This window comes from Strix uralensis, chromosome 25 (assembly GCF_047716275.1).
Source record: "Strix uralensis isolate ZFMK-TIS-50842 chromosome 25, bStrUra1, whole genome shotgun sequence".
Classification (NCBI taxonomy): Eukaryota; Metazoa; Chordata; class Aves; order Strigiformes; family Strigidae; genus Strix; species Strix uralensis.
Genome location: NC_133996.1, coordinates 4,811,003 through 4,835,575, shown reverse-complemented (window position 1 = coordinate 4,835,575; position 24,573 = coordinate 4,811,003). Strand labels below are relative to the sequence as shown.

At 43.2% G+C, this 24,573-nt stretch overlaps 1 protein-coding gene across 2 annotated transcripts in view; it reads left to right on the top strand.

Moving 5' to 3' along the window:
* The window catches only part of MAN1C1 (mannosidase alpha class 1C member 1), a 68,050-nt gene that overhangs the window by 14,551 nt on the left and 28,926 nt on the right, over nucleotides 1–24,573 (top strand). For both annotated transcript variants that reach the window (XR_012632256.1, XM_074894685.1), the window contains exon 3: nucleotides 8,188–8,284. Coding sequence is in view for 1 of the 2 variants with exons in the window: in XM_074894685.1 (XP_074750786.1) it covers nucleotides 8,188–8,284 (97 nt within the window). In the remaining variant the exon portion in view is untranslated. The remainder of the gene's footprint in view (nucleotides 1–8,187; nucleotides 8,285–24,573) is intronic.

Here is a 24,573-nt window from a genome sequence, read left to right as displayed (position 1 = left end):
CACACAAGCTGTAGTTAGATTTGCTCTTTGACACTGACCCCAATTTTTTTGCAGTGTGCCAAATTACCTTTTGAATATCCATCTATAGAAGAAATCATCCATCAGATTTAATAGGGTCAGTTCCTCTGGCTAAGACTGCCGGGTGCAAACTGGACATCATGGATCGCCTTTTTGTGCAAGTTCTCTAAACCTCATGACAGCAAGTGCTTGAATAGCAGTTAGAGGTAACAAGCTTAGGACAAGAAGAATCTTCATCGTTTTTGTTGCTGGCCTTGTTGTACAGCGTCGGCTTCGGTCGTGCTCTGGAATATCATATGTTTGATCAGTTATAGAGGCTCAGAGCAAATACGCAGCTGACAGCATCAGAGTGGCTGGGAGCACAAATACCTTTTATTTCTATTAGAATTTTCCACAAGCTTTGATTCTGGGAAGCGAAGGAGATGAGACTACAGCTTTTCTCATCTCTCTACTAAATCACCCTGTGCTTCGGTCTAGACTTGCAAATTTGTTCTCAAAACCATTGTCGTCCTCTTACAGTCTAGAATCTCATTAAGAAACTAACTGCAAAATCAACTGCTCTTGCTGACATGTTTCCTGATTTAAATGCAGCTGGATCCAGCTGGGTCTTAATGCCTGAGATAGCCCTATCGAAGGATTTATTTTTTTTTTTCCCCTCTTGACACGGTTAAATCTAGTTGCATTAGGAATTTAATTAGGAGTTAGTTTAATTGTGTTTTGAGCTGTTCTTTCTCCCATTCAGCTTTCCTAGCAGGGGCTGTGAGTCAGGAAGACTCTTGAGTTCTATTTCTGTCCTTGTCACTAACACTAACGGCCTTGGACTTCTCTGTGCTGGTTTTTTTTCTGTTCCCCCAGTGCAAATCAGGCTTCTTGTCCTGCTTTTTTCCTGATTGTGGTGGGTAGAGAGTGCTTACCTCTGCAGATCTGAGCTGAATAGCTCTCTGGACTGTCTGTCTGGGAACACCAAGCAGAAGTTGAAACTTTTTTTTTATTGCAACTTGCTGGAAGGTGCCTTGTGGCTGTGTGATGGAAGGTGATTTCTTCGAACTTCATAAAGAATTTCTCCATCGCTTCCAGTGATGGAGATCAGTTTGCTGAGCAATGGTCTGCTGTGTCTTTGGCTATTGTGCAAGAGAGAGTGAGCTGTGATAGTAACTGATGTAATAAAAAACCACCCATGCAAGTTTGAAAACAAGCTGCCAAGACTTTGCCAGAAAAATCTGAAGCAAAGCCCCACTCACCCGCTGCTTGAATTACTCTGTGATATTTACTTCTAGATAAAGTGACATGTAGCAAGTAATTCACAGTATCTATCTACCATCTAACACTAAACAATCAGCTGATGTATTTGCAGGCAGTAGGCTGACGAGGTTTGAAATTTTGTTTTAGAATCCGTTATGAAGAGCCAGAGCACATGGGAGGAGTTGTGTACTCGGGCTGGTGCTTTGGGTATGAAAACACGAGCCTTTATCTTGTGTTTAAGGAAAAATTGAGTAGAACAGTGGCAAAGGCAGCTGGCAAAGAGCTGAGGCTTTCCTGAGCTTTGGGTGTCATTCTGAAGGGTGTATTTGCAGAAATTTGCTTTTGAGGAAGTGGCTTTGTGACCGGAATCAGTCTTGTGTTATCTGGGAGGCTAATCAGCCTCCTGCCCTATTGCGGTTGTGCGTATAACCCCAGTGTTCACTCACACAGATCACCTCCTTGACTAAGAGGTATGGGACTGTCTTGATGCAGCTGCAGCAGAATAATTTATACCCTCCCGAGTCGGGGACCTTGCCCAGGTACATGCGCTTCTTGCTGCCGTATTGCCATCACTGACGCCAGGTGTGTGTAGCCAGGCGTTGAGTTTTGACCCTGAATCAGCCACTGCCATCTTGTGCAAAATGATTGTGGGTCTGCGAGATCACTGGGTGAAAGAATATGAAGCACAAATCCCCCAAGTGAACTCAGTCCCACGCTGTTTAATACACTTTGGTTGTTTCTGTTTATTCTGCCTAGTGCTCTCAGAAGAGGATGAGGTCACAGGTGGATAAGCTGAGGCACGCGGCAGTGGAAGTTGCCCGACGGGTGTATGGGAAGGGTCAGGAACGGAAAGTCGAAGAGATTGCGTTCACTTGATTTTGTCAGGGCTTTCCTTTGGTAGTAACAGACTGGGGTTTTACTGACAGTCACCCCCTTACCATCAGTTAAAAGAAGAATGATACTTTATTTGAAGTTAGAGAAATGAAGTGTCGTTAGATTAACGCTTACCAAGGTGAGACTCCATAATGGTTATCAGCTGTTTGAAAGCCTCTTAAATGAAAATCTCTGCAATTCACTTCTTGTTTTACTCAAAGATGAAAGCTAACATGGATGCTAGAAAACAGGCAGGTTAGCCAGCATGTCTCTAAATTGCTCAAGTTCCTGTTGGGATCTATTGGATTTACTGTAATCTTTAATTATAAAATGTAATTACTTTAGAATGGATTATCAATGTTGGTGTCCGTTTCTGTGGGTTGCTTGGTAACGTCTTTCATGTGCTGAAGCACTATCTGTTCTGCGAGTTACAGGCTTTTAAACCCACGAAGTAAAAGCCTGTGGATATTAATGTCTGCCTAAATGGAACCTTTCAGTCAACTGGAGTTAACACGCAGCTTTTTTGTTATTATTTTGCTATTACTTAAAAACATTTCTAAGGACAGTGTCTCAAAGAAGTAGCCTGAGAAGTTGCTCAGCTTTATGTTAAAGATTTTCAAATCAATTCTAGCCTTTTTATAACATTCTGCCATGGTGTTTGTATGGATATTTATATCTCCATGTGATAATATTAAAAACAGCAACAGATAATAAACATGGTACTGTTTCATTACCTTTCCTGCAGTCAATCCTGAATTATACAAGTGTATGCAAGTCTGATTCGAAAAAAATACCATCCATTATTCCAGATATAAATGGCTTATCCTGATGTGTTCAGGCAGACTTTTTCTTCTGTCTGCAAGACTGACAGGCAGTTCCTCTTTTTCTCTGCATCTTGTCATCTGGCAAATTATTTTTTACACAGCTGGGGAAAATATATGGCATTATATTGCAGGTTAAAAATCCAAACTAGAACAGGGCTATTTTGGGGTAGCAAGAAGGTTAGAGATGGGAAAGAACAGGTCCTAGTTTTGAGACTGATGTGACAACTACTCTTCTTCCAACTACAGAGAAAGGAAGAGAAACCTGTCTGGTAATTTGAGGTGGGAAAAAACAAGTAAGAAATACAGCAGAGAAAGAAATACTTAAAATTACACCCACAACCACCCTGGTTTTTTTTTTTTTTTTTTGGTCTTTGAAAAGCCAGGCTGGAAATTTCTTAGATAGCTTAATAGTTAAATATTTGAAGGGGGGTTGAAGAAAGGAGGCTAAAGAGCCACAAAAGTGGTTATCTTATGAAGATAATGGCTTTGTGTAATGTTCCTTGGAAGTTCTTGAAAAGGACTGATTGGTTGGTATATTTAGATTTCATCTTTTAAGCATTTACTAATTATCGCAGGCAAGATGGATAAAACTAATCAAATAGCTGTTTGGGAATGCTCTGCATTTTGAAATCTTCCCTGGTAACAAAAGGAGGGCAAGTGATAGCATGGGGGATTTTTGTCTTTTTTTTTTTTTTTTTTTTTCCTCTCTCTGCTTTTTACAAGTACATAAACCCAGGGATTTTCAGTGGTTTAGTTATTACATATATTAAAGAACATCAGGTTTGCACGTCTCTTCAGAGTGAAAACACTTCCTTGGTCAAGTTTTTATCCTGAGCCCTGTTTCTTCATTATCGGGATCACAGAACTTGCTAAACACCTTCTTGTTCTGAACTCATCCCGACTGTCTTTCCACTGGACTCTCGTTTTTCCATAACCTCAAGTTCCCTGAAAATCAGTAAAGCAGTGGCACTCTAAAAATCAAGACCGTAGTACACATGGGCAGAAATTATAAATCCCAACTGCTCAGTATCTCCCATGTTACATCCTGGGTGCCAGCCCGAGGAGCAGTGGTGCCCTCCTGTAGTATGTCACCTAGTGTGGGCGGAGAGGGAGTGTTATCAATTTTGTTGATGCTTTTATTTACTGAGTCTGGAGTGGTGATTTTTATTGTGTGATTAGGCATATTTGATGTCGGAAAACCTAAGAATTCTTGTTAAGACATGTCAAGAGCAAATGGAAATGAGAGAACGGGCAAAGCTGTGGTAGCGGTGTAGGTGCTGTTGTGGTGTGCTTGTTAGTTTTATCAGACAGAGAAGTGTGGAGTATCAGTGGAAACATGAAATACTTGTATGATTTCCTGCGGTATTTGAAGGGACACAACCACTTGGTGTTTGGCTCAGTATTTTAAAGGAGAGTATTTATAAAGCTGACTTCTAAATATAAATATTTCCATACATTAAATTAAAAAATGAACTGAAAGCAGTTTAACCTAGCCTTGTTCTACATTGGGTTTGTGCAATCTAAATGCTGCAGTGCTGTGAACCTGCAAAGACGTGGTCGGAGACCCTGAGCCAGCAAACAGCTCGGTGCAGGCCTTGGCACTCAGCACCCAGCTCCGCCTGGCTGCAGGCTTCTGCCCGTCTGAAATACTCGTGGGCTTGGGAGCGAGATCTTTTTTGGGTTTGGATGGAGCAAAGCATAAGAAAAGGTAATGGCTTAAATGATGAAAGTGATAATGTGGGTTTTCAGGATTCAGTCAAGTTACTTGTAGTTGATTTTAATATATAATCGTCTAGCTGGGTAGCTGAAACTCTTGAAAGTAAAAAGTGACTTACAGATTATAGAAGAGAAAGAGCAATCTGACAAATTTGATTATAAATTTGGAAGTCTCTGCTATAAATCAGCTGCAAGCCAGGGTGATTAGAATTTCAGGGCCAAATAGATAATTGTCTATTAGATGGCAGATGGCACACGGGTAAGAACAAAATCTAAAATTATGGATCTATTTCCATAATTTTTGTGGTTCCGGTGCCATTTTTCAAATATAAAATGGCACAATGTTAATGCTGATGTATTGTGATCTGTCATGGCTAGAATGGCATAAAATATTCACTTCTAACCTTGGCGTCTCATCAGAAAGCTGACTTAAACACCTCGCTATGCAAATTTCCATTTTTGCACCTCTCAGCTACATCCCCTTATGTTTCAGCCCAGCGTTTGGAACCTCTGTCAAAGAAAGCTCCCGAAAGCTCCATCTCAGTCCTCTCTACGGTGTATAAATGTGGAGTCCTCGCTTTTAGAAACTTGATGAATCTCTTTAGTGGTTTGGAAGTTGAACTGCTAAATTTGGATTGGAAAGACAGCTGCAGAAAGCCAGAATGGGCAGAATGGCACAGATGCTTTTGGTTTTTAAACTTTTCCAGTTGCTGCTTTTGGACCCATCATTAGAGAGGAAAGCTTGATCTTGGGAGATGGGAGAGTACCACATTATGCATCTTGCCTCCCAAATATACAGGGTTTAAAAGTGGTGAGCAAAATTTTGTTCACATAAAGGAAAACTGACAGTGCTTTAGTATGACAAGGCAGCATATCCAATCTCATCCATCCTCTGTCTGCCTGATTATCAAGACAGAACAGAGAAGGAGGGTTTAAGACACTGCAGCCAGCACAGCCCAAGGAATCATTTTGTAGTGGAACTTTCTGCAACACCGTGACAAATGCAGCTTAAATGGCTGAATAGGCAAATTAAGAATAAACATATTTATTCAAATAGCACTTGGGAGTCCTGTGTGAAGTGAGTCACTTTGGGGTGTCTGTCAGCAGGCCTCGGGTCCCTCCTTGTATGAGAAGACAGAAGGAGAGCAGGATATTTCCTTGTAGGGTATAAGCAGTTGTTGAAGGGAACCTGGAGTAGTTTTCTCGCCTCTGATGGAGGTGCCAGCGAACTCTGGATCCCAGAGAGCCATCTGTACCACTGTGGCAGAGATGCCCAGGTTTCTCACACGCTTTGAAGAAGAAACTTCAGACCTTGTGGAATGGAGGGGTTAAAGTTGAGGGAAGGAAATAACTTTAAATTTCATACTCAGCTTAAAATGAGGCTGATTCAGAATTACAACGTTAGGAGTTTTGTGCAACAAAACAGAGTCATTTCCACATCCTCTCCGTGTCCAGGATTTCTGCGTGCCAGAAGGGTGGGTCCTCCTTCCTCAGCTCCAATTTAGAAGAGAAATGAACTGAATAGATTGCCTAGCTGTTTCCTTTCTGGGGCACGAGCCCCATCACACTGGGGGAAGGCTGTCTTTGTGGAAACACCATCGTTCCTGCAGTAAACTTCCGGATCAAGCTCTGAGACATAAAAGCATTTGCTAGGTATCATCAGAGAGAGTCCAGAGTTCCTTTAAGATTTGCCCTGTTACATTAATGCAGAGTGAGAACTTCCCATTTAGAATATTTTTGCTAGCTCTCTGGGGTTTCTTTCAGTGGCAGCATTAAAATGAACACCCCGAGTCATATGACCGAGGCATGTTTGAGTGAATTTTGTGGAGGTTTTCTTTCCCCCCCGCACCCCGGTCATTATTTAGTTTCCTCGGAGCAGAGCCCTCCAGTGACTTATACATCCCACACTGAGGTTTTTAAAACCCAAGTTGACTTTATTTGTTTGTCCAACATTCCTTCTCCTGGTGGTGTTGGAGTCTGAATGTTATCAGTCAGTTCAGCAAATGTTTATCCTTGTCCATATGCCGAGCTCTGTGAAACTTTACTTTGGAAGCTTGATGTTTAAAACAGGGCGGCGGGGGGAATCTGGTGATACGGCTTTTTGTGTATGTGTGCTAATTAAGGAGGGTGCTGCCAGAGGCTTGCAATGTTGGGTTTGTGAAACACACAGCTGGGGGGAAGGACGAAAGCAAAAACTGAAATGACGGTAGGAATTTCAGACCAAAGTAACCTGCATATTCTGATCCTGAAATAGAGCAGTAAATGCTGTTGCAGATACTAGATGGGGCACTCTGTGGAGGAATGATTTGTTTTAAACTGTCATTTTCTCTCAAATGTCTTGTTTGAGTGAAGCATTTTAGAAGACTGTTATCTTTGTTGAGCGGCGGTGGAGAATATTGTCGAGTCTCTGAAGCCACCTTCTTCCCCTTTGTTATCCGACTTTTTTCCAGGGATTGAATCAAAGAATGTACAGGTCACTGCGATGCTGGGGCTGACACTGCTCAGAGCCAGGCTGTGTGGATTATAAAAGGGAGCTTTATTTAAGGCAGTCCTTAGAACCTGACAACCCCTAGTCTCTCCTAGCTGAAGAGAGGATACTTGTAGGTTTAATTTTTCCTACTAGCTGGAGCCAAAGGGGCAGGAGGACAGAAAAAGCTGTGCTGGTGTGTGTGTGTTGGAACGTGCACAAACACGCTGCCTTGCAGCCCTCAGGGAAAGGTTAATGTGCTCAGCCTGGGCAGGACAGTTCAAATGTCCCAAATGGAATTGTTTGAGTTGGAAGGGGTTTCTCAGAAACCACACAGCCCATCTGCAGGACTCTGTTAAGAAAGCACTTTGGAGTTTTGATAGGAAGATATCAAAATGTCATGGATTTCCCCTTTCTCCTTTATGAATGTATTCTGTTGATTAATAGAAAGACAATTTCTGTGCAGTCCTTAAGCAAAGACCAGTTTCTTCCTTTGCTCACCACAGTATTAAGTGTGTTGCATACCTCCGTAGTGCTGCTTTGCCCAAGTTGTAGGTGTAACGGCTGCAAGGTGGGCAGATGGTGGGTGGTTTTGCAGTTTGATCAAGTTTCATTATCACTATCATAAAGAAATGCAAAAACTCAGAAGATGACATCCCTATACTTAGGGACATAACAGCTTTGGCCGTACGTTTTTAGCCCATTTTAATTACCGTTTGAAATACTGATACTCCACGAAAAAGGTCAGAAATTCAGAGATGGAGACATCTTTCTAAAATTCCCACTTCATTTGCACAGCCCAGGGCAAAAGCGGAATTTCAGTGTGTTGGATACTGTGGTACTTCAGAAATGTGCCAGTCCCAAGTTCTGCACCAGGAGCGATGAGTTTGAGACTTTAGTGTTCAGTGTGAATTAAGGTTCTGTAAATAATGGGCTATTGATTGCCAGGTTTAGTAGTGAATGGGACACTCCCATTCGTTCCCAGAGCTGAAGTTCAGAAAACTTTCAGTCCTGTTAAGCACTTTCATTCAATTTTTCTTTTTACAGATGATGAAATTTGCTTGGGATAACTACAAACAATATGCACTTGGGAAAAATGAACTGCGACCCCTGACTAAGAATGGCCACATCGGTAACATGTTTGGTGAGTTCTGAAACAATTTTAGTGCAATTTTGTTGAATTTTTTAAAGGTCATGTGTCCACGTCAGTTCCTTTCTCTGCAATGCAGTGAGGTATCTGTAACAGCTTTGATCTCTTTCCTCTTTCCATTTTTATGAAGCGAGACTTTCAACACAGCTCCTACGGGTTACTTACCCATATCCCATTGCTGGGAATCTCATTCCTCCAGGCATCTCTCAGTGCCCAGCCTGCAGCACCTCTGTATACAGATCTAGCACCAAACGTGTCTGAGAACAGTGCTAAAACCAACCGGTGTCTTTATTAAAACATGAAGTCAGTCCAAACCTGACAATGCTGCTATTTGTCTAAGCTTGTAGACGTCAGGACCTGACCAAACTGAGCATTTTCTCTCTCATTGCTCCACTGTTGAGCAAGATGTGAATTCCATGAAATATTGAGTGAGTGAATCAATATTAAAGGCTCTTTATACTATGTGCTTACTGGCTTGTATAATTTTACTTTTTAGGAGATTACCTTTTTTTATGTGAGCCACTTACATAATTTCAGTGCTATTCCCCTGCTTGTTCTGGTGGGATACTTGTTGACCTTTTGGGATATAAATTGTCTTCTTCCTCATTTGCACTCAAAGCATTTCCCGGCTCTGCCTGCTCTGCCCTAGCTTGGCCTTGCCTGCAGAGGTTGTGTGATGGTGAGGCAGCCAGCAGAATCTGCTTTAGCAGCCCTTTCCCACCCGTCCTTGGGGAGCACTTGCTGTACAGAGGTCTCTCGGCTTCTTTCCGCAGGAGTCTGTTTTGCAGAGATTATCTCCCAGAGTCCCTTGCCCGGATTAGGGTGGAATAGAGTTCTTTAGTGGGCAAATTATCTGTGTGCTTTATTTCCTCGGGGCGAAGTGATTGGGCTAATACACTTTGAAGAAACACTCCCATTGCTGGTTTTGCACTCTCTAGGTGTCCCAGCCCTTCTCCGCATCAGGTACATGCCATGGGGATGATCTTTCAGACTGTAGATGTGAAGATCTACTGCTTTGTGTGGAGACTGAGGACGGCCTCCCACGCAGGCCTCAGTAGCTTCAGGGAGCTGTGAGATGTGTGTGAAAGTGAAGGTCTGAAGGTGGAAATAGCATCACGTGTCTTCTAGGATGGCCAAAACCTTGAGGAGCAGCAGCCCTGTTTGGCCTCTGGACTGCAAGGGCAGGTGGCCCTGATGGAGGTGGCAGAGGAAGGGCTGGCATTTCATTTAGGCACAGCGTGGGGAGAAACCTCCACTCGTGGTGCCACCATCAAGTCCTTTTATTGCCCCAGATGAGCCACCTGACTCTTTAGTTCCTGCAGAAGTACCAGGAGGGTTAACTCTGGTTGTGCAGTGCTGGAAGTTGCACGGAAGCTGCGCTAACGATTGTTGGGGTATCTGGAGGAAGCAGTTTTGGCCTTGTACTAGCACAGGCTGTGTATGACCAGCCACTGCTCTTGCCCAGTCTCACTTTGTCAGGAGCAGTGATTTGGGTTTGTTTGTCCTTTGCCTCCCTCCTTCAACGCCCCAAGAGTACTCAGGTTTCTTACTTGACAATTTGCATTAACTTCAGCACTAAGTTAAGCATTTTGCAACTTTTCCATTCTGGCAAGCTTGTCAAAATTCCTCAAGGAGCGTGCCTGTAAACAGACAAAAATATTGAAAGCTTTTAAATGCATTTATCATGCTAAAACAATTGGCAGTACTTATGCTTGTTTGTAGCGTGCCTGTGAGCACTCTCAAGGAAAATTCTTTGGAGCTTAAGGATTTGCAGACAATTGCAGAAAAGAAGGTACATGGTACATTTCAGCCTCTTAATAGGCTTTTCCTCCTTTTAACCGCGCTTGGTAAAGAACGGAAACATTAGGCAATCCATAGCTGCAGCCTACTATCCCTCTGGTCTCCAGAGACTTTTAGAAATTAGGACAGGGCACTCTTCGCCTTCTTCCTTGTTGCCCATTGCCCCTCCTGTCACATCATGCATCTTTTTATTCCAAACTGCATATGTAATGAGGCAAATCGGGTACTCTCCAGGCTGGAGGTGTCAATATTAAGCTGAGATTTCTCTGCAGCTGCTTCCATGTGGGAGGGAAGGAACCTCTTTGGGGCTATTTTCAAGTATGTTTGTGTGCATGAGAAGCAATCAAGTTCTTGAAGGGTGATACATTTTCCTGCTGTGGATGTGATGCTCACTTGTAGCCTAGCCTTCAGTTTAGCAACCTCACCCTGGGGGAAGCAGGGGAGCTGCTCTTTATCAAATATTCTCTCTAATCAAAGTAGAAATACAAAATAAACATTCACCTTCTGCTCCTGCTAGCATTCTGCTTCTCTTAACACCCATGAGCTAACATCCCTCCCCGACGTCTGCCCCGATGTCAGGAAAATCACAGGCAGAAGAACTCTTGTATCTCGACCCTAGCTAATCTCCTTTCTCCTCTGCTTTGGAAGGTGGCAGGTCGCATCGGGGGGACTATCTGTCCTGTTTCCATATTTTTTCATACCCAGAGATCAGACTGGCCCGCTACCCAAGTAAGTGCTGGACTGCTACGTACCCCAGAAGGCAGCGTTCCCACTCACTTGGTCTTTGATCTGGTGACTTGGTCTTACGTTCCTCCTTGTGATTGATGCTCTCCAGATCCTGTTCCTAGTGCATCAGTTTCATCAAGATTCTCTCATATTCTGAACATAGCTTATTTGTACAGAAGTCTTCTGATTGCTGTCATTTATAATCATTGCAACTTGAAAGCCCTTTCCTTAAACCCGCTAGCTGTGGTTCTTTCATAAGTGTTATTTATTCGTCTGTGATGCTTGTGATGAGATGTGCCATGCTAAACATCCCTCCAGTGGGTAAACATGTTTTAGACTCGCAGCCATTTCAGATGTGTGATGATTTCCCTGGAAATTATACCATGGAAATGGGCAAAGCACACTACTAGGGTGGAAGGATGATCTCTCTTAGATTAAAACCTACACCACAAGGCTGCAATGTGAATGACTGCACAACTGTGGGGTTTTCAGAATTATCTGCAAAATTTCTCTCCGTACTTAAGCTAACTCAAGGGAGACCTGCAGAGTATCTGGGCGCTGTTAGAATCAGGCTCAAAACATACTTGTTTAGGAGAACCATTTAAGAAAAATGGCCCAGCTGGGCTTGTGGCTAAGGGTGAAGGCTAGAGATCTGCAGGTATGTATTCTGTTCCCAGTGCTGATCTAGTTATTTTAACCCTTCTTACCCCAGCATCTCAGCATTCCTGTCTTTGGTGTTATGAGCATTAATTTAATTGATGTTTGCAAAGCATGTTGAATTCCTTGGAGTGAGGCTGCTGGAGAGGGCAACCGTATTATGTAGCGCAGCACTTGAAATGCACCTGTCACTGTGATACCCAGCATTAGATAGCTGAATTATTATTCTGCCCGCTCCCTGGGTCTGTCATAGCCACTTATTTTTCTGACAAAATGTTTTTAAAATCCTGTTAGCTTTACAGAGTTTCTCTAGCTATGGGAGAGTGAGCTGGCATCTATTTCTGCTCATGCATCAGCTGAATTGTCAGTTATGTTTTGATTGCACAGTCTTTTAACAATGATAAGGTAAGAAGCCCGATTTTCAGATACCTCTTGAAGTATGCAGTGCTGGCAGCAGAAGAATCCTTCTTTGACTTATAACCTGAGCCAATTTGCTCTGAAATCAGTGACAGCAAGTAAATACGGAACCTTGCTGTGCTGTTAGACAGTCATTTTTCACCACCTAACTGCACATTAGTATATTAATTTTATTATAAAAATAGCAATCCTTAACTAGGTTTCCCCCCTTTTTTTCCTCTCTCCCCACCTGAAATCACACCTAAAATTATGAATTGCCTCATCACAGCCATTGCTTCTCTCAGCATATGCTGAATTTGTGCATCTTTGAGAGGCATTCTAGCTTTATCTGATGTGAATCCATGTGACAACTGTCACATTTAGGACACAGCCAGGTCACCAGAACTGGATGGCAAAGATCTGACAGCAGCTGGACCTAAAAGATGTAAGGTGTTTAGACTTCATCCTCGTGTAGGGCCCTCCACGTTGTTCGTTTGACAGAGTACACAGGGCTATCTGCACAGGCTGGGTAACAGATCTTGGAAGATCAGTGGCTGCTTAGGCTGGGTTTGTGTACTCAGCGCAAACTTTGGCCTGAACTTCCTGACAGTTTGTTTTGAAGACAGGAGGTCATTGGTCTCAGTTGCCTGGAAATAGTGCTATTTTGGCTCTCCAAGATAAAAAATGGGTTTGAAGTGGCTGGGGAAGAAAAGTAGTGACCACATGAGTATATACAGAGAGGCCTCTAGAAAGTACCAAGTTGGTTGTCCTGAGATCTGTAAACCTTCAGGTTTCTTCTCCCTGGCAAATGCAGTGCAATCCTACTGGACTTTCTCATTGCACTGTGACACTGTGACCTGCCCAGTCTCTGATCTGGATGGAAATTCAAGTAACATCTCTCTACTGGACTTGCACCCCAAGCTCCTTTCACAGTGACTTTTAACAGCGGGTAGAGTGCTCTTTGACCACCACCTCAGGTGCTGGGCCCAACTGGACACAGAAGGCTCCACGTCCCAGTTAGTCCTTCAACCATCCAGTCTTGCCTGTTGAGCCAGACATTTTCCAAATAGCTGCTTCCTTCATCAGTGATTTAGCTAGGAAACCATGAAGCAGGCAGGAAATGTTCCCACCTCAATTAGAAGCAACAGGAGTTGATGTATGAATATTTAACATGGAAAGGTAATTGGATGAAAATATTAATTTAGCAACATTCTAACTACCAGAAGAGAAATGGTATCCTCCAATTGTGCAATCACTTGGTGCAGCTTTTCTGTTCTGCCTATGAGTCTCTTTCCCTGTGATCACAAAATTACAAAACCCTGGAGTGTCCTTTTATGTGATTAAAATAATAATAATAATAATAATAATTGCTCTCTGAATTTGTATGCTGAATTATTCCTGCTGCCTATTGCACATGACAGTAGACGGTTGGCTCCAAGGTCTCTTTAAAGAGAAAAATACATATAGTAATGAAGATGTTGCTGGAACACTGTTGCTCCCTGGCATCATCTTTTTTTTTTTAATGTATAATGTTAGCCAGTTGAATATTATTTTCAGGAGGGGCATTTTGAGTTGATGTTGGCTTTTGCTGTCACTGAAATCTGTAGCAACAAACTTACTTCCAGTCAGCAGGAAGCAGTGAATCAGGATATCCTCCAAATATCAAACTTGGAGATTGGTTGCATGATTCATGTTAGAGCTGACATTTATCCCTGTTACGTTTTGTTTTTTTTTTCCCCTGCTTTCCACCTGCCAGAGATCACTCCTTCCAGACACCAAGGTTGTCATTAATACTGTAGGAGATCCGTTCCCACTCTGCTCACACCTTGGGTCATGCTGGGAATGGTGGATTCCTTTAAACGTGCTGTTTCAAGCATTAGCTCAAACATCAGGGCTCCGCTGAACCCTAAACCTCACACAGAGATTTAAGCTTTTTACAGTGGCTCAGCTGACAGGTAGTAACTTGTCAGCTTGAAATACTCATTTAAAAAGTTTAAACAGAAAAAAAAAAAAATTAATGTCTCATATAGTGGCCTAGGGCCTTCTTCAAGCACCTTTGCTATCAAAGCTCTTGTTCTGGGGCTGAACTAGATCTGATTAGCTCCATCATGGCAGCAATTCTTGAAAAAAATTTTATTTGAACCAAATAGATTCATCTCCCCTCAGCTGAGATTTACATCTTAGAAAACAAAGAACAAACTCAGAAAATTCAGTGGAAAACAGCCTTGGCCTAAGATGTAAAGCACAGATGCACGTTGCAGTGTGTCTCTGTGTTCAGCCCTTTAGATACAAGGACAGCTGCAAAGATTGGACAGCAAGGGTTTGGTCTGGGCCTGCCTTTAGCAGGAAACCAGGCAAACTTCACATTATCTCAGTGTAAAACCATTAATCATCCCAGGCTTCCTCATGAGTTCCATGAACTTTCCATTGACCCTGAAAAGTTTTGAGTTTAATGAGGCCTAAAAGTAAGAGAGCATCTTGGGATTTGTCAGAACTGCTTTGCACAGCAAAATGGAGGAGAAGGAAACAAAAAAAAATTTAGAAAAACAGCCATTAAAGTAGCAAATGAAAGCAGAAAAAGAAGGAAAATTCTGTTGTGATGTTGTGACTAGAGAGTGTTCTTTGGGACCTCATTTCAAGATGCTGAGGAGTAGAACGTACAGTGGTATGGAGGAAGCAAGCCACGCATGAGCAGCCCTGTTACCATGCAGACAGGGGAACAATCCAGGCTGTAACTATTTTTTTTTTTCTTTTTTTCAGACTCTGGAGGCTGTATTTCAAAATACAGTGAGCTTGTCTTTAAGCTTTTTTCTTCTTTTTCTTTGTTTTATTTTTTTTTTTTTAAATCACCCCGTTATGGATGTTGTTTGTGCCTCATTCCGGACACTAATTATGCGGAAATAATTGTCTAATCTTCAGAGATATTGAGCGTGTGATTAAAAGGCAGCCAACTGAGAGTGGGTGTAGTTGGACTGCTCACCGATTCTTCTCTGGATTATGGAGGCGTTGGTGGCAACTCCACAGCGAAAGCTGAGTTGGAGGCTTGGCACTTCCAACTGGCTTGAACTAACATCCAGCATCCACTCCAAGGATCTTAATGGTGCCCCTCTGGGAAGACTTGATAATAACACAGAAAATACAGAGTTGAACACCAGACTTGGAGCTCCTGACGACACAGCTACCTCTGCTTTGGTCAGAATACAGCTTTCAGAAATGCTGAGGGCCGTTTGTCTTCTACCCACCATTTGCAATGAGATGCTTTACATAATTTCCACTGCAGACACAAACTCACGTGCAGACATGCGCTACCAGAAACTACATAAAAAAGCAGAGCAAGTTATGAATATATTTTAAATGTACTTTTAGCTGTGCCTTTTTATGTTGGAAATATCTCGAGACTTCTGGTTTTCTTATCTTTATCCCTCTGTATTTAGCTTTTCGTTGTTTATTCAGAGGAAATGGATAGTTATAAACTGTGTAGCAAAAACCCCACTTACCTTCTTTGTTTTTAATTCACTCCTTCTCCACTCTTGAAACTTCTGAAGAGATTAGGCAGGTTCAGAACTGGCTTTGCTGTGTTAGATTTCACATTTAGAACTTAATTGCTTTATCATATCTCTTTTTGTGCTACTGCTGAAGTTTCTTGCCACCTTCATTATGTATCTCATTGGATATTCGTCTGGATTAGTGTTAGATTTTGACATTTTTCTATTCACCTTCAGGAGATCGCATTTCAAATGGCTCCTGCTACAGAATTTCCTTTTCTGTAATTTTTCCAGGTACTTGATTCCGATATTTTTTTTCATCTCTGCTGCCTTTTGGGACGAGAGAAGTCTCTTATCTCACTTAATCAGTAGGTTTAACATCATCCCATAGGACGTCAACTTTCAGATTTGTCACTGGTTTCAAGGTTGGATATATGTGTTCAGAATATTGTGGTAGGCACTTGTCGTTTGAAGACCTTTATACTTTTTAAAAATACTATCTTTTAGCCTCTCAGGATTGTTCTTGTCTCCAGAGAGAATTTTTTGGGGAAGTTCAAGAAAATCCCTTAGCCTTTGCTTGAGGCATCAGTGTAAAAAACAGGGAGGATTTTTCTGGTCTTACTAAAATTGTTCATCCTTCTTCTGATGTTTTATTCTCAAAAAATCTACTGCACCCTAACACACTTTATATGCAGCTCCCAAAAGAAAAACGGAGGAAAAAACTCAGTGCAGGAAAATGAAGGTGTTTCAGGAGAAAGTTCTAAAGGCAGAGGTTGTTTCCATACAAATTTCAATATACCCATAATATCCTTGCTCTGATACAAACATGCAATTAAGAACACCTAAGTTACGCCTATTTCTCACCACAGTGCTTTTATCTGAATACATGATTACATAGGGATATCATTTCTTCACAGAGCTGGAGGATGGGAGAGCACAAATTATGTGAATACTAAAGCATAGTGTGGTCCAAGATCACAGCATTCCTGGTGATGGTCTTTGCAGCAGCCTTGATTTGTCTGTCTCTCATCTTAATTTCCAAACTCAAATCTGTGCTGTGCGCTGCAAGAGAGAGCAGATAATTCAGGAAGAAAGAAACTGAGGATCAAGTTTTTCCCGTACGTGAGAGCAGAGAGCTTTCATTGACTTCACCGAGGCCTTCTTCAGGCATCTGGAAGTGGAAATCGCCTTCAGGTATTAAAATTGACACCTTTTGACGAGGCTAGAACATTCCTTCTCTCTTGGAAAGCTGCATCCTGGTTGCTGTGGGAACCAGCATTTTTAATTCCCTGACTTCTGTGTACATCCAAAATTGTAACTGTGATGTACTCTGTCACTAAGGTAGCTTTGGGGGTTTACAGGGAATCGAGCCATCAGAAAGCATTTTATGTAGCACTTCCTTCCCTCAGAATCACTTTGGTCCATCTCCAAAGGGCATCTTCATGAGGCTTTTTGGAGACCTGCAATTCTCATTCATCTTGGTGAGTAATCACAGAATGAGAAAGAAACAGTGAGAGGTCATTTAGTCCTTCCCTTCTTCAGCCATCCCTAAGCTACCCCTTGTTGGAAAGTCATCGCAGGCATTCTGCATCAGTGCTTTACAGTTTTAAAGCTTGTACTGGTGTCTGACCTCGCTCTCCTGTGGAGAGTTAAGCTGCGACTTCTTGGCCTCTCCCTGTGGATGTGGAGAATGGTTTACCATCTTATTCTTTGCAGCATCTCTCTTGTGTTTTTGCAAAATGCTGCCAAGCTCCCTTCAGTCTTCTCCCCTCAAGGCTGAGCAACCCCAGAGCTTTCCAGCTCTAATGGTAGGTCACATTCTGTGGCCTTCTCCTCAGTGCTGTTGCTCCCCCAAAGTCTCCAGGTGAGCCAAATGTTTCTTGAAGTGGGTGATGTGTCCTGGTTGAGGCTTTACCAGTGCAGAGTGGAGAGCAAGAGCCCTTTCATGGCTTGCACGTGACACACGCTATTCACCCGTCCTGGGGTGGGGTTTGCTCATTTTTGCAACATTACAACATTGTTGATTTAAGCTGAATTTGTGATCTGCTGTAGCCTCGGTACTGTTTTCTGCAGACTGCTGTCTAACCATTTATTCCGTATGCTTTGTGGTTTGTTGTTCTTCCCTCAGGGTGAAATACGTTGTGTGTCCTTATTGAATTGCATCCTGGTTATTTCAGACTATTTTCCCAATTCTCTAAGATTATTTTGATATCTAATCCTGTCAAGCAACATACTGGAGAGCATTTGGAGTCTTTCAGCCGGGGTCATCTTGGTGTGACTTTAACAATATAGGAGAGAAAAGGAAGAATATGGGCAGATGGTTCCAAGTGATGGAGTTACCGTGGCTTAATGTGTTCCTGCTCATCAGCTGAGACATATAATGGACCATTTGCATTCTCCTGACCCATTGCATTCACAAATAAAATGTATTTAGATTCTTTCATCGTTGATTATTAGGGATCTTAGCTCAGATTGTGAGCAGTATCTGGATTGATAGCAGGTGTCCAGGCCCAGCACCTCCCATTCTGTTGCATACTAAACATCATAATTAATCCTATTAACGATATTTTGAGGCAAAGGACAGTTTCATTCCTGTATCTCTGAATTCTTCTCTCACACCTGGGCTTGTGTTAAGGACCAGATCATTTCTGTGAACGCACTGTGGGAGGTGATGTTTGCTTGTCTGGACTATAGATAAAACCATGTCAGGGATGAGCAGTTTTATAACCCAAACTAGAACGCACTGTCTGTTCTGCAAAGCCCCTCCAGAGCGTATCTTATCTGCTGAGGGAAAAATGCCGTCTAGAGTTACAAGCTGCATCTCTCTCCTGTGCTGTCATAACACATCTGCCATAGCCACTTTTTGGGAAGTGTGTTTGGAAGATAGAAGGGCACATTATTCTTGATTATTATAACAAAGAGTTTCTCCCTTGAATTCCAAGATGAATTAACAGTCTCTGCTTATTAACTGCTACCTATGTCTCTCAGAGTCCGTGGATAATAGTTGCAGGTAGGATGTGTGTGTTTGTTTTAATAGGCCTGTTGGGACCCCTCTCGTTAAATGATGCCAGTCCTCGAGGAGGTGTGTGAAGGAGCAGTAAATAATATATGATCAGATTACCTTTAACCAGTCTAAAATTAATTTCAAACATCCAGAAGAGGAGAGACCAGCAGTGTGTTGCCCCACCAGTATTGCTGCTGTTGTCTTCTGCTTAACCTTCTTGAACTGTTTGTCCCAGAATTACTCCTTGCTTGTCAAATTACCTATCTTTGCCAGAAGTAATTACCTCTGCTTCGCTGACATCTGAGCCCTGTTGCCCAAACAAAGGAGAAAACCTCTTTCCCTAAGGAGCATTTGAATGATTATTGCTTTCAATTTTCCGCTGAGCTCTCCATAGCCGACATAGTCTGCCTGCAATAGAATCCGTGTGTCATGGGAAACGGATTGGATGCACGTGGAGAGTGGATTTGCAGTATCTCTCCTGTATCAAGGGTTGTGTTCCTGAGGCTCAGTCAAACCGCTTCCTCCACTATGACACTCCTGAATAGAAATGGTTTGATTTGAGCTCCAGGAGGTTTGGAGTCATGCCGTGATGGGACAGTGCCTGTTGTTGGAGGATCACTAAATGATGAAAGATGGTTGGAGAAACTGGGGAAAAGAGGATTAAACTGGGGAGCTGCTGCCAAGTATTAAATACTTAAGAATCAGTTGGCAATAGGTGCTTATCATATATCTTCTCTCCCCTTCCACTGAAGGAAGTAACTGAAGGGCTGTTACTATGACAAGCAATTCATTTTTATGCTGAACACCTTTCTTTTTTTTTTTTCTTTTCCGTGCATAATAAGACTATTTCTAACCTGTTCCCACCAGGCTGATCTCCTCTAGACACAGTCTACTTTGCCATGTTCCTAAATGAGCATGGGCTCTCTTTTTCTCTCTCTCACCCATCACTTGTTCAGGGGAGAGCTGCCATTGCTAGTTCAGTTTGAATGATAGACTTAATTCTTCAGGGGAAATTGATATTTGAAAAACATGAGTGGTTTGTAATCCAAAAAAGCTATTTCTTCCCCAGCTGGAACACATTCTGTATTAAATTTGATCATAGCAGCCTAAAAGCCAACACTTCAAGATGCTTCTCCGTGATGCCAGATTTACCTAGAAACTGTGCAGCACATATGCTAACACCCATTGTGCAGTGCAGGTGGAACTGTGATTCATTACCACTTCGTGTGAGCTCAGATCGCTCCTGTTGACAATGAAAAACAGACTGAGCTATCTTGTAGCCCAGATGTTTGGGTGGTCTCCCTAATGCCAGTCTTCAAAATTCCTTGCCTTTAGGCGGGAGGTGGGTCATCCTTGTTTGGCAGATGGCTCTTTCAAGGTGGTGTTACCTTTTAGTCTCTTTGCACCGTCTGATATACCGTAGGCTCTGCTTCTTCCAAGCCACGTGCTCCAGGATTAGTTGCTATTCTGTTTCTAAGCATCTTTTCAGGGAATGATCAGCCCTTTGACCTTAGTTGGGGCAAGTGTGACGTTATACACCCTACAGTGTATAGGACTAGGGTTTTTGCTGATTCAGGTATGAAGCTTATAGAGTGGCAGTGACCTCGGCATTGTCTTGAGTGATGCCCTGTGTCTAGTAAAACACATGGGTTTCTGATGGATCCGCTAAGTATTTCTTCCAGAACTGCAAGAAAATTAGCATCTCCGGGATCAGATAATTGATAGCTGAAGCGATTAGTGCCAGTTGGTAGCCTACAAAGTAGGGTCATCATTCTGTCAGCTACCAGAGCCAAATCTCTCAGGAAACATGAAGTGGAAGAGATCAGGCGTGGCACGTCAACATAAACTGAAATCAAGGGTGGTTTGTGTCTTGGGGTGAGGGGGCTGGTTTGTTGGGATCTGGGGGAGCTTGGCACTGTCCCCCCCCATGTCTGTTGCCCCTGCTGCAGTAAGGACAAATGCCAGGGAGAGGCAGGATCTGCAGGTAACCAGAACTAGTGCAGTTAGTGAGCTGGGAGCATGGCAGTGCCCAGCGTGTTGCCCCAAGACCTCCATCGATGGCCGCTCACGGCTGAGGTCGACAGGGAACGGAGCTGCCCGTGGCAACTGCCCATGAGCCGCCGGAGGCCAAGGGCTCTGCGAGGTGGGTCTGCTCTTCTGCGGAGTCACCCCCTGCTCTGTACGTCAGGGCAGCATGCCTGGGGTGGAGAGTATTTGGGGTGTGCCCTTTTGACCAGTATCTGGAGAGGAGAGTGAGGAAGATTAATATGAAGAAGACGGGAAAATAACCTTGGATATGAAGTGTTTTCTGATGAAGTCCCTGAAGTGTAGGTGCAGTGGTTTATTTGGAAAGCAAAGAAAAATGAGGTTGCTGAAAAGCTAATGGACTTTTTTTTTTTTTTTTGTCTGCAGGAGAATGTGCTGATAAAAAAAGAAATAGATCTTTTCTAATTCTTGGAGTACTTTTTTGTCCTCTTTATCTCTCTATGCTGCTACCTTGTTGCTCAGATGTAATTTGTTTAGTTTACCTTAAATAAAGGGAATAAAGTTACTCTGTTACAGCTATCAGGTTCACAGACAAAAGCCTCAATAAATAAGACACAGTGGCAAGGCCGTAACTCAGGTCTGGTGGTGTTGACTTTGCAGGCTTCAGCTGCAGTATGTAGGTACTGTTCATAGGCAGCTGAAGGACCAGGTTGTAATGAGACTTAACAGAGACATTTTCTTTCTTCCTGGAAAAGCCTGTAACCTGTTTCCTAGTTTAATTTGGATTTTCCATTTAATTTGTGTCAGCTGAACAAATAGCACCAGCCCTGACCTAGAGATCACTGACAGCTGGCTTGATCCTACTTGCAATGTGAGCAGATTGTCTTTCTACTTGAGAGTATCTTCTGGAACTGGAGTATATCTTCCAGTACTGATACCTAGTGTGAGGTTTCCATGCTAGAGGACAATTATGAAAGGAAAAGTTAAAAAATGAACTAGTAGGAGTGTTTTTGCGTGGCCAGCAATGCCATTCCAGAGGGAAGGTGAGTGGCTAGTGCAAGGTGCTTAGGACAAATGGAGACAGAAGCGCCAGGTCAGATGATGGTGGATAAACTAATGTGATCAGCAGAGGTGGCGAGACAGCAGCTGGTAAGGGAGCAGGCCAGTGCACGAGGGGCTCTTTGCTTTGTGCCGGAGGGGTAGCGTGTGTCTTGTGGTCTATTGATTCTTGTTTCTTGTCTTGCTGGAACTGGTACTGAGTAGAACAGGCTCAAACTTCAGTCAGCGTGCTGCAGCACTCTCCTGAACATGGATTTTAAAATATTTTTATTCCTCTAACCAGCACTTTATTTAAACTCTTTTTAAACTTGGGGGATAATGCGTCCTGCTTTTTTGCTGGCAAAAGAAACTAAGGCCCAGAGCAGGCGGGGAGCTCTGGCCTAAACCCAGATCCTATCTCAGGAGTTCCAGGCTCCCAACCACTTGTTTTGCCTGACCCAGAGCACTCAACAGAGAGGACTGGCAAATCTTCACTGCGAAGCAGACTTTTCAAGAAACTGTGCAGTGATTTTCACAGTTTACTTTGTTGCCAAGATAATCCTGAGCTGTGTAAGAAGTCTCTGTGTAGATTTCCCCCAGAATTCGACAGTATGCCACCACCCAGAAGCTGTCTGGTGACGTGGTCTCAGCCAGCTCCCAGGCGTTCTCAACACAAATCTCTGGATAAATGTCAAAAGTTCAGTCTGGTCTCCAAGCACTATCAATGAGAAAAAGAACCAAAAAGAACAAGAAAAGCAGCGCTCAGAGATGGTCGCTTTTCAAACTCCTGTTTTAACAAGGCACTGATTTTAATCAAAGCCAGTTCAATCTTTTGAAGCCTTCAGTACCAACATAACCAGAAGAAGGGATCTCAGTGTTTTCAGTTCTTGTTTTGCCCTGCGTCGCCTGCACCCCAAGAGGTGAAGACAAATAACCAGTAACTGGAGTCCTTTGTGCCTCAACAGTTAACAAGTTCATCATGTTTCATAGAAACTGCATCCTAATTTTTATTCCAAACAAGATTTCAGCACTAATTTTTGTTTTGACAAATATGATTTGACATAAGAACAGTGGGAGTCAAGACCTTTCATTTTTGATCTAGGTTTACATTGCGCTGATCTAAATTCCTCCCCCTTTCGCTCCTGCCTTTCAGTTGTAAACTTGGTTATTAAAGTTAGCAAAAAGCTATTTGAAACTCTCTGTTCTGTAGCATTTAAACAGTGCTGCTATATGCAAGATTAAGTATGATAGCTTTCTAATGACTTGTGCTGTTCATTTTAAGCATTGGCACAATGCATTGCTGTACAGATTTTTTAAAATGGCTTTGTTGAAAATGAAGGATTCGGTTTCTGTTCACTGAGAAACTTCATAAAGGATTGTTTGCCAAATGGCAGGACCAGGCCCCCTGGGTCTTAGTCTCCGTGTCATTAGAGACGATATTTCTTAACCTCTTTGCTTGCTCCAGTGCTTAGGCACTGCCTGCTGAATAGGTGTGTTGGTGAGGTCAGTTCGGGCTTCCATCCATCTCTGTGACAGACAGTTCAGAACAGCAGCATAATAGCAACAGCAGGGGTATGCGGCTCTCTAAACACAGGTGATATGGCCCAAAGAAGAATTTTATTTGAGCTAAACCCTGACATCGAGGAGAGAGTGTTGGAAAGCTGGTGAAGATACTCCTGCTGCTTGGGAATCCTTGCGCCATTTCCAGCGTTGCAAAGGTGGTGCGTCTAGGCACACACTATAGTCATCGTTATTCCTTGCACCTAGATAGCAAAGCTGGTGAGAGTTGAGACAGGGAGGCTGCCTCGTTGCGTGTGATGTACGTGCCATTTTGGCTTTGCGGCAGGGCAGCCGCACTTTAGATCACACACCTGCAAGCCATCGTGCTTAGTGGCTCCCAGGACACAGAACGGCTGTGGGAGTCAGGCAAAGCCATTGGTAAAAGGCATTTCTCCTTCCTGAGGAAGAGGGCTATTAAAGACCCCACTCTTAGCTGCTCATTTGCTGAAGCATCACTTTTACAGCTTTTTTTAAAGACTCTCAAGGGACAGACTTGCAGCTGGGAGCCCTTCAAGTCTCATATCTGGCCTGTGATACTCCAAGTTGGCTATTTTGGGAAGAGGGGAGTGAGGGAAGGCAACTCTCTCTGTCCCTCCCATCACAGCTGCTCCACTTTGTCTAGAAAATTAAACATTTGCTGAGCTATGGAGGCTGAGTATGTCCTGGGGTTAGGCCTCTTGTTCAGCCATTGGGAGAAGCAGGTGTGGGTCTGTGTACTAAGACTGGTAGCAAAAGAACTTGAACAGGTAGATCCCCAGCCTGCAGATACCTCACCCCGAGGAGGTATTTCGGCTTGGCCAGAATTCCTTCCTAGAGCTTGAGTAACTTCCCACCAAAAAAAAAAACCAAACAAAACCATAAAACAAAGCAAAAAAACCCCCCAAACCAACACAAGACTGATTTTGACAAAGGGGCACTCTTTGGTCCTGAGAAGCGATAGGCATCTGGTAGGAGAGCTGGTTGGGCTTTGTAGGAATGGAGGTGGAAAAGCCAGAAGGAAGAGCAGGGGCTTGGTTCAACTGTGTGAGCTGGTGCAGAGAGCATGCAAGGGTGTTCTGTGAGGTTCTGGAGAGAAGTCCTGGAATGCAGGCTGCTGCACTGGCTGTCCCTTCTCTTTGGGCCTGCTGTTCTGCATCCTGCTTTATGTAAACCCCCAGAGGTAGGATGAAGGTAAATGAATCGTGCTTTGTTACCAGTGAGTCACTCTGTTGCCTAACTATTGTCTCTTTGCTTGTCAGTGAGTCACTGACACCTTATTAGAGCAGCCTACGGACCCCAGGCCCCCTTCCCACTGGAAGGAGTGTGATGGGGCTTTGTTTGGCTGGCAGCTGGATAGGCTGAAAAGATGGCATGAGGCTCAGGCTCCACGGCCCAGAAGGCTGATAGATTTCCTCAGTTATGGGCGACACTTCAGCAGTTTGAACTGATAGAGCAGGAGCAGAGCAGGGAAGACAAACCATTTTCTGAGCACAGCAAAAACCACAATCTATTTTCTGGTGCCAAGGGAACGCATTGAAAATATCCTGGATGCTCTTGCAAGTGTTCTGCAGTGTCTTTGTTTTTCATTTTTCTTTCTTCATAGTCTGGTTTTGTCCCTCTTCCCTTCCCTTTCTTAATTTTTGTCCTTTCCT